This window comes from Hydra viridissima, unplaced genomic scaffold (assembly GCF_058129835.1).
Source record: "Hydra viridissima isolate aposymbiotic clone 2 unplaced genomic scaffold, HvirCarnegie_v1 scaffold_3, whole genome shotgun sequence".
NCBI lineage: Eukaryota > Metazoa > Cnidaria > Hydrozoa > Anthoathecata > Hydridae > Hydra > Hydra viridissima.
In genome coordinates, this window is record NW_028324302.1 from 17,159,092 (window position 1) to 17,176,928 (window position 17,837).

A 17,837-nucleotide genomic window follows, 5' to 3' on the forward strand; every position below is an offset into this window, starting at 1 on the left:
ACGAGACCACTCCAACTCATAGCGAGTTGGATCCACTAGCAGTATTAGCAAGCTCCTAGTGAGTTGTATCCACTTGTAATATAGCCAATCAAAATAAATTCAATGGAACTTTATTTTTCTCGGAAAACCTTAAGCTCTGTGGAAGAGTGATTAAAGAGCAACAACCAATCACAAAATATTTGTATAAATTAAGTATATTTACTAACTTTGTGAACAAAAACTTCAAAAGTTTTTTCGAAGAAGTCCGTCAAACTTGATGTGGATGCAAGAAGTACTGGTTTTATTTTCCTTTATCTTGAATTGATATTGAGTAATGAAAAAAAAAAGGTTTTTAATATAAAGTTCGATAACTCTTTTCGATTGATAGTAGAACTTTGTACTTACTAATTTCAACTTTTGCTCAGTATTTGTTACAATAGGTTTTACCATTTGCTTAGGTTAGCTGCACTAATAAGGGACCCCACAAGAAATGACAGCAAACTATACATGTACAGCTGCGGGTTCAGAGAAACAAGGTATTTCAGTATTTCTAAGAATGTGTTTGGGTTAGATGGCTAATACTATTTTGGTTGCTTTTCTATTGATTACTTTGTTACTTTGAACAGAAAGTCAATTAATGTTACTATTAGTATCATAAATTAACATTATAAACCTAAAATGTAAATACCCTTATAAAATGACATTTTAAAAGTATTATTTACATAGATAGCTGTCTGATGAGTTTTAATGATGGGGACTTTGTTAAATTCTCCATAAACAGCAAAAATCATGTTGTACTTCTAATAATAACCAAGTATTGATTCTTCTTAACTTTAACTAATCGTCAACTTGTAATGTATAATATATTAAAGATTTTTTTAACCTATTTTAATTTTGAAAAAAAATGAAATGAATGAAAAAGCATACAAATAAGAGCCAGCATTTGATTTTAATTAATAGATCAGGTGACTTGATGATGCCATGACATCTGTTGTTCATTTTTTTCTTACTCTCATTCTGGTTAATTTGGTTCCTACAATCAATCTTCCAGATTATTTTTTTTGTTGAAAATGTTAAAGAATCAGTATCATCATTACTTGATGACAGTGAAATGCTTTTGTGGAAAAAGATCTAATTCTGCTTTCTGTTTTTCTTTCCCACTTGTAGCGTTTATCCAGCTTTTGTCTCAGCTTTACTCAATTCTTTATCAATTTTCTATCAACGCCTGCTAATTTACCTTCCCTACCTTTCTCACAAAAAATTGCAAGAAAAGTTCGTTACTAGATCACTTCCTATCCTCATTTTGCTTACTACACGGTGATAGGAAGTGATCTTTTGCTTATAACATGGCGATAAGAAGTGATTATTAAATGGCGGTAGGAAGTCATCTCCTAATGACATCACTGAGGAGAGCATACAAAATAATTAATAAGTAAGTGAGCTTTGACAATGGCAATCAACAAACCAAAAATTGCAGTTGCAAACGAGGTTTTTACTATAAAAAAGAAACACTATAAAAAAGAAAACGACTTAAGCACACCGTAAATATAAATATCTCCTATAAAAATCCTATAAAAATTTGTAACTTAACTTGTGTTGTATACCTCCGGAGTACTGATGTAAAGAATTTATTTTTCATTAGAGGAAAAAACTTCTTTTATAGAGAGAAAAACTGAAACTAATGAAATGGAAAAAACATTTCTCAAGACACTTAGCAGCTATTACCAGAAAAAAGATTTAAGTGACAAAGTTCTTTACATTGTCGAGGATTCAGTGGATAAAACAGAAACAACTATTGACTTTGATCATCAAAATGGTAAGCGTCAAAATGGTAATTTATTTTTGATTCCTCGGTCAAAAAAGTAAAACGAGATCTGCTTTTCCAAGTCTTCTGTTTGCTTTAAAAGAAAAAAAGAAACAGAAAAGGGAATGAAATATTAAGGTGTGTATTTTAAGATGTTTTGACTAATTTTAAATGACTTAAAACCAGTAAATTCCTGGAAACTAGCAGTTTTTATCAAATAACTAAAAAGCAATGTTGGTCAATGCTATTGATTTTGCCAAAATTATTTCATCCAGTTTTATTATTAGAAAATAAGAGATCAATTTTATTATCAGCAGATTTAAGGGTCTGCGTTACGCCGGCAATTGCGCCGGTATTTCACCACAATGGGCGGCAACAGACATCTGATTAAAATTAACTTGCCGTATGTAATAAAGTGCCACAACTTTTTGTATTGTTGTCTAAGTCGGTAATGCAGATGTTTAAGTAGATTGTTAAAAAATAATAGATTTTGTCGTTGAATTGTTGATATGGGCTGATTCTACTAAAAAGACCTTTTAATTGTTAAGATTACTAAGAATAATATGAATGTTTAGGCATCTTATATAAATGATGCACATGATAACATATCTACAATGATGCATATGATAATATATCTAACATATCTTTGTTTTTAACTTCTTGTACTTTTTTTGCTTCTTCGATTTGAAGGCTTATTGGTCTTTTGATCATTGAAGATATTTGATCTAAGGCTATTGTAGTAAAAATCAACATTAAAAAACTCTTGGCATGTAACAATAAGGGTAAGAGCAATCGTAGAGCTTCGCAGCTTCCAAAAAATCGCTTTTAACTAACCACATTAGTTTAAAATATGTTATACAAGACAAAATCATGTTTTATTTCATAATTACTGCAGTATCCACAAAATAGTTATGTTTAAAAATCTTAAGGTCTTTATTTGATGTGCTTAATCCTCTTTTTGGAATCCCAGTTAGTTCTCAGTTAGTCTAATTAGTTCTCATTAGTCTAATTAGTTCTCAGTTAGTCTAGTTTATTCTCAGTTAGTCTAATTAGTTCTCATTAGTCTAATTAGTTTTCAGTTAGTCTAGTTAGTTTTCAGTTAGTCTAGTTAGTTCTCAGTTAGTCTAGTTAGTTCTCAGTTAGTCTAGTTAGTTCTCAGTTAGTCTAGTTAGTTTTCAGTTAATCTAGTTAGTTTTCAGTTAATTACTTTTTTTAATTTGTTAGCCTTCCTTCTATAACATTTAAGTCAGGAACTAGAACGATAGAAAACGATAAATGAATCACAAAGTACCATGTGTACTCGCATTGTATATTAATTCCATTCCCTAGCTAACAACTAGTATACAATCAGACACTAAGAAAACCTTATCTATGTATGGAGCACATACGTGGATTTAAAGGGTAGGCTTGCATGCACCATATTGTACCCACAAATTACTTCCAAACAAAATTAATTGCTTTTTTTGTTTATTTATATTTTCAGCATTTGATTACACGATTTTCTTGCGACAAAATTGTAAATATGAGTAAACAACAGTTAAAATGTTTCATTTGAACCAGTGGATATTTAGATTGAACCAGACATTATATCATTAGGAGAAAGTAATGATAACTGTTGTTATTTTTAAAATACGTCATGTTCACTGACGAACTTAAAAACAAACTTTTTACTATTCAATTCCAGTCTTTTTTTTCTAGCCCATTTCCAGTTTCCTATTTTGAATTTCCATTTTCTTGTAGACTGGACAAGGTAGAAAGTCCTAAACGCTAATTTAAACGCGACTAGTTAAAAAGAAGTCCGTTAAATGTATTCTCCGCTCATGCATAATACCTTTTTGTTGCCCATGCATCTTGGAACCAGCTTCAAGAAATGCTGCGTGAAAGATTAAGTACTCAAAAGGTTAGCAACTAAACCTTTATTGCAGCAGTAGTTGAGCTGTGCATCTTCATAATGAAAGCAATGTGAAGAATTCGTTTTAAAAACGGTCTAATGCTAAAAACACGGAAGTAGACATTTTTTGATGTCCATGGCTTAAGTCCATTATTGATTAAGCAAGTTTTAATGTTGCTCTTCTTGGGCATCGAAACTTAAACTGAGGCAGAGTAAAACTAGTTTCAAGAAAAAAAAAAATCGGCCTAGACACAAGTTAACTGTTTCTTATAAAGAAAATTTAGTTTGTTATATTGTCATTAAAATCTTAATACTAATTATTGCACATGCTTTACAATGCTGCTTTTTTATCTCCCTATTTTACAAACTAAATGCAAGGGGTGGAAGAAAAAGGAATGGAGAATGGATTTGTATTAAGAATTAAATATTAACTATCTGTAGTTAGTTAGATATTAATTATCTATAAAGGGAGCGTGTGTTGATGGGGTGGGGGGATCTAATATTTAGTAAACTAATGTAGACGTCATAAATGTAAAGTCCCAAACACACAACGACAAAAAAATGCCAAATTTAGTATTTAAAATACCCCTATGTGCTCTTTTGCTCCCTATGCATCTTTTTTGCACTGATTTTATAAGATTGTTGTAATGTTTTTTTTTAAAATTATGTATCAAATTTACACGGGCTTTGACTGATTCTCTGTCTTTTCAATCCTAGAAAGTTTCAAATCTGTTGACTGAGCTTGTCAAGGCATTAAACTTGTTTCCATGTTTTCCGCCTATGCTTTGACTGAGCGAAAAAACCCAGCGAAAGTTTGGAGTATTTGGAGGATGGAGTAAATAAAAAAATTGGGCATAACAAAAAAAATTAAGTTGCTCAAAATAAAGCTATAAAATATCTTATTTGGAAGCAAAAAATATTTATTATAACTTCAATGAAGTGAGGCAAAATAATATCGAGGAATGAGTCACAAAGTTACTCGGGAAACGTAGAGTTACCATTTTTATTTTTTTAAATAATAGTTTCACTAAGGAATATTTATTCGATTTTTATCAAATAACGAATAAGATGATTTATAAGTAGTGCTAATTCTACTGATCATAAGTTAAAAGATGTTTTGTGCCGAAACTGAGATATAGTTTAGATAATAGATATAACATTTAATACAACCACTAAAAATATTATTATCAGAATTAAACTTTAGTATTATTCAAAGAAAAGAATTTTTATTAATACTTCGACTTGCACATTAGAATGTCTTCGAGCATGTCTTAGACACGCGCTTCAAAATACGGTGATTGCCTCGATCTCCTCGACTTACTAACCTTAACTAGTTTATTGATTCTAAGAAAGAGGCAACCATCAAACCAATCTTTTTCATCATTGCTATCTTTCTATAAATCTTTACTATGCCAATCAGACGAAAAGGCATGGAGAGGAGTTAATTCTATTTTATACAAATGCTGAACAATCAATGGCAAAAAAAATGATAAAGTTAAATGAAAAATCTATTTTAAAATTTATTAAATTACGAAGATGCACTAGATTTTGGAAAGTAAAAATGTTAAAAAAAGCGTGGTAAAAGAAGTTTTAAGAACTTACTGCACAGTTATTTTTTTAACATTTACTTCATTTACTTCTTTACTGCATTTAGGTTACAAGATGCCGTTTGGAGTCTCTTCAAATATCATTAGTTTTCCAGTTCATAGTTTGGTGCTGTGCATTAACAGCAGTTTCTTTAAAAAACTTTTGGTTGATTCAAATATGAAGGAAGCAAGAGAAAACAAAATCGTATTACATGTTAATCCGGGGGATAAGGAATATGTGAAATTGCTTATTAATTCATTTTACAATTTTAATGTGTTGAATAACATTGATACATTTAAGCTGCTAAAGATCTTAGAATACGGTGATCGATATATGTGTGATGCATTGATTAAGCAAGGACTTACTCTAATTAAAAATTTAAACGTGACTACACTCACTGAATGCAATGCACTGTTAGATCGTTTACAATTTTTCGAATGCTCTCTCGGGCATATTCTAGAGAAAGATTTTTTTTCAAATGCTAAAAGTCGTTGTGGTCAATTTCTTATAAAAACATTCAATCCGATAGAACGCACCATCTTTGATAAACAGCACAACTCACTGAGCTTCTCAAGCTTGTGGATGCTCTTAAAATCGAATGACTCTTTTGCTTTTAGCGAAAACAGCGTGGTTACTTTTTTATTGAAATGGTTCGAAGCTGATGAAAGTAGACAAACTGAAAAAAACATCGAAACCCTTCTTTCTGAATGCCGTTATGAACATATGGATGTGCCATTTTTAACTAATGGCTTATCTCATACAAATCCTATCTTAAGCAAATGGTCTGGTTACTTAAATTGGTATATCGAAGCAATTGCATATCCTTCTTCTGTTATGTGTTATAAAGAATCAGATAAAAGAAAGAACAGATCTCTATCCAAAGTAAATGGGACCAATAAAATCGTAAGTAATAAAGCTAGCAACCCATTTCAAGTTCAAGAAAATGTTAACTTTCCTAATCAATGGGATTATAACGATCAATGGGATTATAACGATCCATATTACGGCTCTCAAAGACCTCCTTATCCGTTTAATGGAACAAATGCTTACACTCATTCCATCCAAGATCAAAGTCAATATAACAAAGATATTTGTCTTGAATACAGTTTAGAAATGAAGTTTAACGTAAGTTTGCAAAAGTTGACAACCGATAAGAAAATTCTGTACAATGGTTATGTGTTGCAGCCTATTATTACCTTATGTCCAAATAAAAGGATGGATCTCGAAATGCACTTAGATTACAAAAATCAGGAGAAGGAATTAAAAAACTTCTTACTTGAGATCCCTTTAAGAATTGAAATTTCCAAGAAAACTGGCATAAACACTTCGTATACCCCAACCAGCTATCCTCAAAACATACTCTTAACAAATCAGCTTGTTATTAAATTTTGCAACAGCTCTATAGCTATTACTACGCTCGGTAATACACAAGAGGCTCATTTAACCATATTCCGTACGCAAGGTATCTTAGCAGCTTTTAAATTTACTCATTAAAAATTGTAAAGCAGTCTCATTTCTTTTGCCAAGATTTAAATTTTCTTTAATCGTCGTGCATTTGATCGCGCCGCGCAATGCCATTTACCTTGGTGAAGTACCAAACGACGTTATAAACTGCACAAATCCTCTGGGTATATTGGTTACATATTGTTTGTTTTTTTACGTTATTAAGATTTGAAAATAAAAACTAATAAAGATATTGGTCATTTTTTCTTTCTAAGACCTTGACTAATTGTTTGCCCACCCAAACACAAATAGATTTGATTGGATCCGAATCTGGTAATTAAGCTGGCCATTAAGGCAGTAAATTTATTTCATTTTCTTTAATCCGTGTTTTGACTAAGCAAGCTGTGTAGGTAGAAGCCATATGTTGTTGAAACTGACACAATTCGTTTTTATCAATTAACATGTCTACTGATAGAACCATGCGGTTCTCTAATGTCTCTATTTAGGTGTGTTGATTCAACTTGTTTAGATATCTCACTAACTCAGTCAAAATTAAAGTTACTCCAAATGACAATACTCGTCCCTCCAGCTGGTAAAATGCTTCTTACTGTATTTAACGAAACCATTTTTCACTTATTTTATTGAAAATTTTTGTAAGTTCATAATGAGTGGGTGAAGTTAAAAATGCTGTTTACGTGAACTTAACTACATAAAAGTTTTCAAATCTGTTTATTCAGAACCTTGGTAAACATTTGTTAACTACGCAAGTTTTGCAAAATCATCGCAAAAAAATCTGTAACTAGCCATATATATCTCACTTCAGATTTGAATTTAGCATATGAAAATTAATTACCAAAATTAATGCAAGTTAGTATTATATATTAACCGTTAATTGATCTCGATGTTTTCCTTGAAATACACAATAACTGTCTCATTTCTTTAATCGCAGTCAAGTTTTGTGTATTTATGTACGTTTTGCAAAGAAAAAGTTGTAAAAATTAGACAAAAATAATTAATAATAACAAGAAAAGATAAATCTTGATAATAGTGAATTACTTTAATATATTTAAAAAATAATTAAAATTCGGAATTCAGGCATCACATTTCTACAACGGTGTAAAAAAAAAAAAACTTAGAATGTAATGAATTACATTACAATACATGAATTATACGTATATATATGAAGTAGCGAATGTATATGAAGTATAGGAATTTTGCCAACCTGAAGATCTTTCTCTTGACTTTATGTCAAGATTGTTAAACCTTAATTAAATATAGTGTTAAACTCATTAAACCGTTTAAACTTTATTTTTTACCATTAAATGGCATCTGATTACAATTTAAGACTTTTTTTTTTGATTTTCTCCACAAAAAGTTTATTAATAAATCGCTCAAAATACTCTTTTAGTACAAACACTCCACTACACTACTTTTTAAAGTATTTATGTGAGTATTTATGCGATATCAAAATTCAAAATTTTAAAGTTAAACCTTATTCAAACGTAATTTAATTAGTTTTATATAACTCAAGGATAAAACGACCCAACGATGAAGTAACTTAAGAATGAAATAACTCGAGGATGAGATAAACTTATAAAAGTAACAAAACATAATAACTTTAAAAAGATTTTTTTTAAAAAAAACACGTTTCTGCAATGAAACTTCCCATATATTTACAATAAGATATACATTACTTAATAATTTATCAATATTATTTTGGTTAATTAGTAATAACTAAAAAAAAAAACTATTACAAATACATAACTCGACCTTACATAATACATAACTTTACAACCCCATCCTAAACTTTATATAAAAGAAGTATACAAAATGGAAACGTTAAAAAATTTCAAAATGGAAATTTCTTGGTGTTTAAAAATGAACTTCTCCTCCTATTCGCCACTCGGAAAATCCACTCGGAAAGTGCAATTAGATTTTTTTTAAATTTTTTTTGTTTTTTGTTAAATCTTTTGTACTTTTGATCACATTTCTATTCCAGTTGTCACTTGTCTAAGTAGCGAACCTACTTATACTATTAATTATATTGATCTCTCATCTTGGCTGAAAATTGTTCTTATGACTTTTTTACCTAATTCGACCAAGAAATATCAGTATTAAGCTTTTATAAAAGATGGCCAATGGAAAAGCATTTCTTATTAAGGCATGCTATCGGAAAAATCTGCCCACCTTTCTTGATCAAAAAAGGATGTAAGAAAGCTTAAATGTATTTAAATCAATATATTTCTGAAAAATTAAGACTGTATAGATTACATATTAATAGGGAAAAAACAAAAAAAATTAAGTTTTACAGAAAATTCTGACTTTCTTTTTGATGCCTCCCATAAGTTTCTGGACAGAGTGATTTTTGTAAGTTTTAGCAGCGTAATCCCATTTTTTCTTCAAATCTGTAGCTGATTTTACTGTTTTTCCACTTAATTTCAATTTCTTTTTTATGATGGCCCAATATTTTTCAATAGGACATAATTCGGGGCAGTTTGGAGGATTCATCTTTTTCGGAACCAACATCACTCCATTATCATCGTAAAACTTTTGAGCATCTTTTGAGTAATGTATTGTGGCTAAATCAGGCCAAAACAATACTGAAGTACTTCTATGAGCTTTAATTAGTCGTTTTATACGAGAAAGACAACATTTCACGTATTCCGAAGATTTAATTGTGCCCAAACAAACATGAATTGGCGATTTTTTGCCGCAAGAGCAAAGTGCCTGCCAAATCATCAATTTTTTCGAAAACTTATCAGTCATTACATACTTGTATTTATCACTCACATTTCCTCTTATTTTAGAAGCATAGTAGCACTGCCCAGGAATTTGTTTAAAACCCATTTTAACATAAGTTTCGACATCCATCAAAATTCATCCATTATGTTTTGTTAACAAGTTGTCATGCAACTTTCGAGCTCGACTCTTTGCGGTTGAATTTTGTTTATCGTTTAAATTTGGCATTTTAACAACTTTAAAACTTTGATATGCAAGTCTCTGTCGCCATTTATGTACAAAAAAAATTGGAAACCTTCAGTTTTTTCGCTCGATATCTATCAGACCAATCAGGATGTTCTTCCAATGAAGTCTCCAACCGTTAGAGAGCTCTAGGATTTGCTGTGAGTTTTTTTCGACCACTTCCTTGTTTTCTCTGAATAGTTTTCTGTTCTGTAAACCGTTTAAGAACAGCATCTACAGTTCTTCTTGATATTTTTAATGATTTCGCCAACTTTTTATTCGATAAAGTTGGATTTTTTAAGTGTTTGTCCACAATCAAAAATCTTTGTTTAGTCTGCTCGGTTGACATTTTGAAACTAAATAATATTTTTAATTATTTTTTTTGCCAAAATGTTCTATTATACAAACACTACCACACACAAAAAAATAATTTCAAAAAACGACCGTTAACTAGCTTTACCAGGTGGGCAGATAAATATAATAAAGAAAAATTGCCACAGGCTTTAGTAAAAAATTTCCAAAAATAAAATATTATTAAATTTTTTTTCTTTTAAACGTAATCAAAAATTTTAAAAAAAGAATATATTTAAAATTTTTGTAAATTTTATATATAGAATTTTATTTGATTGCTGGGTGCGTTGCTGGCTTTAAAACTAAAAATGGTAACGAAATCCACACAACAAAATGAAAAACTGTCTTTATTGGATTTTTTGTTGCAGAAGAAAGCACAAAGCAAAGTGTACACATTAAGGGATATACAGGGTGTTCGTAAAGTCGGTTAAAGTCTTTGATTAAAAATTTCTCCTCATTATAACAATTTATCAATTTAAATAGTAATATATGTTTTTAAGCATGGTTCTAGGAAATATAGTTTCAGAAAAAAAAAGAGCTATCAACTATCTCTTTAAAAGAGAATTAAAGTTGTTTTTCTCTATGCCAAAGTCGAGAGTTCTGAGCAAGTTCAACGAGAGTGGAGAAAATAGCTCGGCACGCAGCCACCCAAGTTCAAGGAGAAAGGTAGTGTTCATGATTGAGAAAAATCGGGCCGGCCTCGCTCAGCTATGACAGAAGAGTGACTGAGCAACTCGTGAAAACAAGCAATCTCTCAATTCGAAAGGGCGCTGCAGCTCTGGGCATGAAACAGACCAGCTATTGCAATGCCGTTAAAGAATTTGGCTTTCAACCCTTCAGACCAAGCAAATTCTAAGAGCTTAGTGAAGACAACTTTGACAGACGAGTGCAGTTTTGTGAAACACTATTGGACAATTTTTCCACAAACCCAGGTATGATTGACAAGATTTTGTCGTCGGATGAGAGTCAGTTTACTTTGAATGAATTTATAAATCGTCACAATAGCTGCTACTGGGCCTACTCTAACCCGCATGAAATATTCCAGGTCGGCACATCTAAAGAAGGACTTATGGTGTGGTGTGGAATGACTTCAGGTGGACTTATTGGACCATACTTCTTCGATGGTTCTGTCACTGGAAAGTCCTATCTGGAAATGCTTAAGACAAATGTATGGCCTAAAGTTAAATAGCGTTGTCTCTACTTTTGAGAGGATGGAACGCCTCCCCAATATTCACTTGTAGTGAAAGAGTGGCTCGATCAAAAGTTCCCTAGTCATTGGCAGATGAGGCCTTATCGAGTGGCCTGCGCATTCTCCTGACCTAACTCCAGCAGACTTTTTCCTTTGGGGCTACTTAAAGGATAGTATACAGGGACAAACCATCTACAGTTGTTGAACTACACAGCCGAATTGAGCAAGCCTGTGCGGAGCTACAGCCATTAATGTGCAGGAAAGTATGCAGAAGTGTACCTGATTGCTTGAAACTCTGCAAACGGCAGAAGGGGCTCATTTCGAAAATTTTCTCTAATTATATATACTATCGATAATTCTACTTTAAAATAAAATACATATAAACCTATTATCTTATTTCTTTATGTAATTCTTTTAAAGGATATATATATCCTTTAATGTTCACACTTGTTTTGTGCAAATATTCATCAGAGTAAGCCTGATAAATGTAGCTGAATTAACAATTTACTGTTTTTGATTCTTTCTTTTTTTAATTTAAAAGAAACCATATACGTTTTCATCTGTTTGCTTTTTTTATAGAGTGATTCTACTATGCAACCACTGTTTTGTTAAACTGCGTTCTCAGTTTTAGGGCTTTCCAATATGGCGCTTGACAAAAATATTGGCTTCACTTTATATGATTTGCATCATTTAGCTATTATAGATATCAGTGCATCAACTTCATTAAACTTACAGTGAGCGAAACCACAAACAGTGAGCAAATAAATGAACGGAAAAAACTAACACTAAATTCATTTACTTTATAGTGAAAAATAACTGCTACCATATTTGGATCAGATATTTTTTTGACTTCTAACACTTACGTAAAGCTTGACCTATGTAAAGCTTGACAACAAAATCTTAATATAAAGAATAACGATATAACAATTGCTCAATTGAAAAATAAATGATAATGACAATTACTAATGGTCTTTCTCGCAGACAATAAATTTTACTTTTAAGTTCGTTTAGTGTTTTTATTTCGACCTCTGAGTCATGGTTCTCTGAAACAAGTTGCACCAGTTATCTTTTGATTAACGTTTTTCTCATTTTTCTCGACTTATTTAAAAATCAATAACTAGTTACAGAATTGTCGCGACCCTAATTGAATTGTTATCAGTTTTTCAGAATAACCTAGCCCGAGTAACAAATAAAAATAGCTCACCTGAAGCATAAAATGTAAGTGATGAAAAATGTTCCATATCAAAGAACTTAAATCTGCCTTATCACTAATGAACCTGTTTTATTTAAATATGCAGTTCAGAGAACATGTTTACTCTGGAAACGATGTTTCTTGAAATTTTTTTGTTTGTTTCAATTTTTGTTAATTACAACCACAAACGAAAAGTGTTTATTGCTTTAACCAATAACAAAAAAGTATTATGTATAGGTTTATCTCGATTCGCTGAACATTGATCATGTTGAACAACCTTCGATTATTTTGCTCTTAGAATGTGTAAATCAGTTATGAGGTCTGTAGTAACCTAATAGAAAAAATGAAGTGCCACATACTAGGTATTTTTGCTGCTGCATTCGTTATTTTAAACGTATGTGGAGAACTACGTAAACTTAACCTACGGCCCGTACTCGGGGTTATCTCTCAAAAAACAAACGAGGTATTTCAACCAACTGTTGGATACAATTCTACGTACATTGCTTCTTCTTATGTGAAGTTTTTGGAAATGGCAGGAGCACAGGTTGTCCCTATCATTTCTACCTGGAAGAAAAAGCGGATAGAGAAGATTATGAGGAAAGTAAACGGGGTTTTATTTCCAGGAGGCGCTGCTCCATTTAATGAATCATCCTATTGGAAAGCTGCAGAAATAGCTCTAGAAGTAGCCAAAGATTTTAATCAAAATGGAGTCTACTATCCGTTGTTTGGAATATGTTTAGGATTCGAGACATTACATGAGATGGTTGGAGAAGAGAATGCTACAAGTTTTTACGACTCTGAGAATTACACAATACCCTTAAATTTTACACAAGCGGCATACGAAAGTCGAATGTTTAAAGATATGACCAAGGAGCTTATGCAAAGCCTGCTTTTTGATAACATCACTTTAAATATGCACAAGATGGGCATTAGCCCGGAAGTGTATCGAACCAATGAAAAAATAAATAAAATGTTTCGAATTTTATCTACAAACGTGGATAGAAAAGGCAGAGAGTTCATTTCTACGGTTGAGGGTGAGTGAACATTTTTATCATTAGAAGTGTTTGTTGAAAGAATCTCAATGTCTTCTGTTGTATGTTTAGGAATTGAATATCCATTTTATGGTACGCAATGGCATCCCGAAAAAAATATTTTTGAGTGGACGAAGTATGAAGCAATTAATCATTCACCGACAGCTGTCCAAGTTACTCAACATTTGGCAAACTTTTTTGTCAACGAAGCAAGAAGAAATAACAATACTTTCGCATCTGAATCGGAGCTCGAAAGTTCTTTGATTTATCACCATAATTTAATTTGGGGTGCCGGATTGTCAGCCTTTGGCCAAATATATGTTTTTCAAGACGAAAGTTTGATAGATAAGAAGAAAAAGAAAAACAAAAATAAATCGACTGAAACTATAAATTGATTGAAAATAAAAAAATTATAACTAAAAAAATTCGAAAATATTTTTTCAATAAGTTACTAAAAGTAATTTATGGAAAAAACATTTAAAAATTTTTTTTTATAAAAGGTTTTATGGGTTTGCAGTATCCTGTAGTAAGAATAAATAAAAAAATGTCCACATAATAAAAAAATGGAATATTATTAGCAGTGCTAAAATTTCAATTTTTAAACAATCGAATTTCGGGATTGCAATCCCGCTTGGCGGGATCTCGCTATCCCGCGGATCCCGCATTAATCTAGCGCATGCGCGATCCCGCAAAAACTACTGCGGGATCCGCGGGATTTCGAAACTATTGCTTTTAAACTAAGGGTATGCGTATCGTTATTATTTTGAACCGATAACAATATGACACGATAACGATATCAAACGAATGAGTTTGTCTATGAAACGATAATATCGGTTTAGTTATCGTTTGAAACGATGACCAAACGATAAGTTATCGTTTGAAACGATATTATCGGCTTTTTTTATCGGTTTATCGGAATACATAAAAATAACGAGAATACCGATATTTATTGGTATTATAACGATATTTTTTACAATATTCCAATTTACTTTTTTTTAAAATGCCAAATTTTAGTTCAAATATATAATAAATCTTCAAGTCGAGTCAAGATGTCGTTTTGCCTATCTTTACCAGTTTTAAAAGTTAATCCTTCCCAATTGTATATATTATCTAGATGTCTAACTTCACAAAAATTCTGTAAAGAAAAAGTGAAGCAACACTGTTCTCCAAATCGACCCCCAGGTTGAAACTCTCCCCACTCCTGATTTTTTTACATTTAATCAATCAAATGCATTAGTAAACACAATATGTTGTCAAAAAAATCTGAACTAAGTGCTAAATATGTATACTTCCAAAATTAAAACACATAATCTTTGGCTTATTTTCTTCCAAAGTTTTAATAAAGTCAGCCATTATGGTTGTCAAAATAACCCATTAATATTTATTTATTTCATTTACAAAAAAAACATAATATAAATACATTTGTATCACAAATGATATTTAAGTTAATACTTGTTTAAATTAAAATTTACCACAGCAGATTTTAGCTCTCCATAACTTTTTTGTCCTATGTTTCTTTTATAGTTCATCCAAGTCTTTTCATAGCTACCTAAGCTAATATTATTGCAATCTACAAAGGTGAGAATGTGACACACTAAAATATGTATTTTCCATGAAACTGTCAAGTCATAGCTAAATACATCTTTTGTATATAGTTGAAGACTAGAAAATGAACTTTTGAAATCTTCAATTTTAACAGAAATATCTGTACCCATTTCCAAACCAAACACAGCTGATTTCACTAATGAAAACTTACGCAAGCAATTCATTATTGGTAAAATATTGATTGCTGCAGTTAAGGTAACATCCTTCTCCAAAATATCTAACAGGAGCATAAATCAATTATAATTGTTTCCATCTAAACCTACACCATGATACCCTCTCATTAATATGTAATGTGTTTTCAACCAGCTTTGAAAAGCTGGCCAAATGTATTAAAGCAAAGTACAAAGTTTATCCACAACTCCCATCATAATGTGAAGCTCAGGTGGAGGAACAATGTGTTCAAGAAAAGTTTCTTGATCTTCTTTTAAGTAAATGAAATGAGGATTTATTACATTTTTGTATTCCTGCATTTTCAATCTTTTTTTTCCACCATATACATATTGATCAAAACATAAGTCTATGGAGCCCAACGTTCTTAGTTTCCCTGCTTCAAGGGAGCATTCTCCTTCACAATACAGGCATATTTACCAGAGTGACTTGAAAGTTCTAAAAACACTATTTGCACACTTTAGGTCAAATGCCATACTGAAGTTTACTTCTTCAAGTTGAAGAAATGCCAATAATTTTTGGAGATTGCCATTATCCTCTAAGACCATCTCCACAATGGCAAGAATATAGCATTGCTTGACACCAGAATCTTCATATATTTCAAAGGAAGAATAATGATTTTTTGGATCGAAAACAATAACAACTTTTAAGAAGTTTTGACCACCATTTAAAGATATTCAGAGTTTCCTGCAATTCAGTCATTTTAACATTAATAATCAATTCTACAGCACTTGTTAGATTCCTGTGTAAAGTAGAACATGATTTTTTGGTTTTATTTTTAGAGAGTTCTAATGCATTTGATAGCTCCATAATATTTTGGAACAAGATATGATTTACTTTCTTTCTTTTTGACTTAATTTCATTTACTCTAACTGTAACAGAGAAAAGATTTCCACCTGTAGACATCTTGAACTGCTCTACACTTACAATGCTTTCACTCTCCATTTTATGCTTTAACAATCCAGATGCTACTTGTTCTGCATGTTTATCTCCAAGTGATTCACTAATATCTACTATATTGGTTACAGCTTTACTTTTGCAACAATCATGAGAAACTCCTCTAAAATTAATAGCAAAAATTTTATAACAGTTTTTGAAATAAGTAAAAACAATAAAAAATATATTGAATCAAACTATAAATTAGCATAAAGAGAAAAAATATTTAACTGATCTTATTTTAACCTTATTTTTAAATTATAAAATCATAAATATAAATAATCTATACTAAGATTTAAATAGCAGAGTCCACAGATTTTTTCAGCTACATTTAAAGTATTTGACCCTGGCTATTTATTTGTCTGGATAAATATATGAGAGGTTCGCCTAATTGTACTCCTATTTACCTGAAATACATTACTTTCTATCAAATACATTATTCTACCTGAAGTATATTATATAATATCAATATGTATATATATATATATATATATATATATATATATATATATATATATATATATATATATACACATATACACACACACACACACACACACACACACACACACTGGCTAGAGAGTATATCAAAGGTACTTTAATCTATATATATATTAATGGGTTATTTTGACTACAATAATGGCTGACTTTATTAAAACTTTGGAAGAAAATAAGCCAAAGATTATGTGTTTTAATTTTGGAAGTATACATATTTAGCACTTAGTTCAGATTTTTTTGACAACATATATTATGTTTACTAATGCATTTGATCGATTAAATGTAAAAAAATCAGGAGTGGGGAGAGTTTCAACCTGGGGGTCGATTTGGAGAACAGTGTTGCTTCACTTTTTCTTTACAGAATTTTTGTGAAGTTAGACATCTAGATAATATATACAATTGGGAAGGATTAACTTTTAAAACCGGTAAAGATAGGCAAAACGACATCTTGACTCGACTTGAAGATTTATTATATATTTGAACTAAAATTTGGCATTTTAAAAAAAAGTAAATTGGAATATTGTAAAAAATATCGTTATTATACCAATAAATATCGGTATTCTCGTTATTTTTATGTATTCCGATAAACCGATAAAAAAAGCCGATAATATCGTTTCAAACTTATCGTTTGAAACGATATTTCAGACCCTTATTTTAAACAAAAAAAGTCAATTCTTTTAAACTAAAAAGACAAAAAAGATATCAAATTAAAAGTGTTTAATGTATTTGCGAAACAAATCCATTTGAAAAATTATCTTCGGCTATTAAAATATTTTTCTTAGCTATAAATATAAAAAAATCATTCAAAAATAAACAATTATTTAGCAAAACATTAGTCGAACTCGTTCAAACTTTTTTTGTTTAGTTAATGATTATGTTGGAATTTTCGCTAACGACTATGTTGAAATTTTTGTTAATGAGTATGTTGAAAACGTGAAATTGAAAACGTGCGTGCATAATAATAAAAAATATACTTTTAAAAACTACTTTTTAAAAAGTCTTTAAAAATTATTTAGATCAAGATTTTAAAACAAAAGTTCTAACTAAGCATGTCGCAAATTAAAACTATATGGAATTATTTTAAAAAAAGTGATAAAGAAGAAAATGCAAAGTGCATGTTATGTTCGTCAATTTTAAAAATTAGTCAAAGATCAACTAAAGGGTTATTTATCCATTTAAAAACTAAACATGGCATCGATTTA

General features: G+C 30.7%; 2 protein-coding genes and 1 pseudogene across 3 annotated transcripts; 2 read left to right on the top strand and 1 right to left on the bottom strand.

The window, feature by feature from the left end:
* Positions 1–211: 211 nt before the first annotated feature.
* On the top strand, positions 212–6,957 carry LOC145180758 (uncharacterized). 2 transcript variants are annotated; one of them, XM_090083466.1, is made up of 4 exons: positions 212–271; positions 438–515; positions 1,643–1,795; positions 5,329–6,957. In XM_090083466.1, exons 2-4 carry the CDS (start codon positions 470–472, stop codon positions 6,753–6,755), a joined length of 1,626 nt encoding a protein of 541 aa, XP_089939592.1. In that variant the 5' UTR covers positions 212–271; positions 438–469; the 3' UTR covers positions 6,756–6,957. The 2 variants fall into 2 exon arrangements, with proteins under 2 accessions (XP_089939592.1, XP_089939593.1); XM_090083467.1 differs by having other exon boundaries at positions 240–271; positions 1,643–2,763; positions 2,983–6,957.
* A 5,703-nt stretch (positions 6,958–12,660) lies between these two features.
* Positions 12,661–14,008, top strand: LOC145180600 (gamma-glutamyl hydrolase A-like). Its single transcript, XM_080055512.2, has 2 exons — positions 12,661–13,431; positions 13,501–14,008. The coding sequence occupies exons 1-2, from the start codon at positions 12,741–12,743 to the stop codon at positions 13,821–13,823; spliced, it is 1,014 nt and encodes a 337-aa protein (XP_079911638.2). The 5' UTR covers positions 12,661–12,740; the 3' UTR covers positions 13,824–14,008.
* Positions 14,009–14,909: 901 nt separating this feature from the next.
* LOC149891232 (uncharacterized) lies at positions 14,910–16,260 on the bottom strand (annotated as a pseudogene).
* Between the last annotated feature and the right edge of the window lie 1,577 nt (positions 16,261–17,837).

Bases quoted from the DNA above. Each gene is read 5' to 3' on its own strand.
- LOC145180758 (XM_090083466.1), top strand. From the start codon at position 470: ATGACAGCAAACTATACATGTACAGCTGCGGGTTCAGAGAAACAAG. The intron at 516-1,642 runs GTATTTCAGTAT...CTTCTTTTATAG, and splicing joins TGCGGGTTCAGAGAAACAAG to AGAGAAAAACTGAAACTAAT. The intron at 1,796-5,328 runs GTAAGCGTCAAA...TACTGCATTTAG, and splicing joins TGACTTTGATCATCAAAATG to GTTACAAGATGCCGTTTGGA.
- LOC145180600 (XM_080055512.2), top strand. From the start codon at position 12,741: ATGAAGTGCCACATACTAGGTATTTTTGCTGCTGCATTCGTTATTTTA. The intron at 13,432-13,500 runs GTGAGTGAACAT...TTGTATGTTTAG, and splicing joins GTTCATTTCTACGGTTGAGG to GAATTGAATATCCATTTTAT.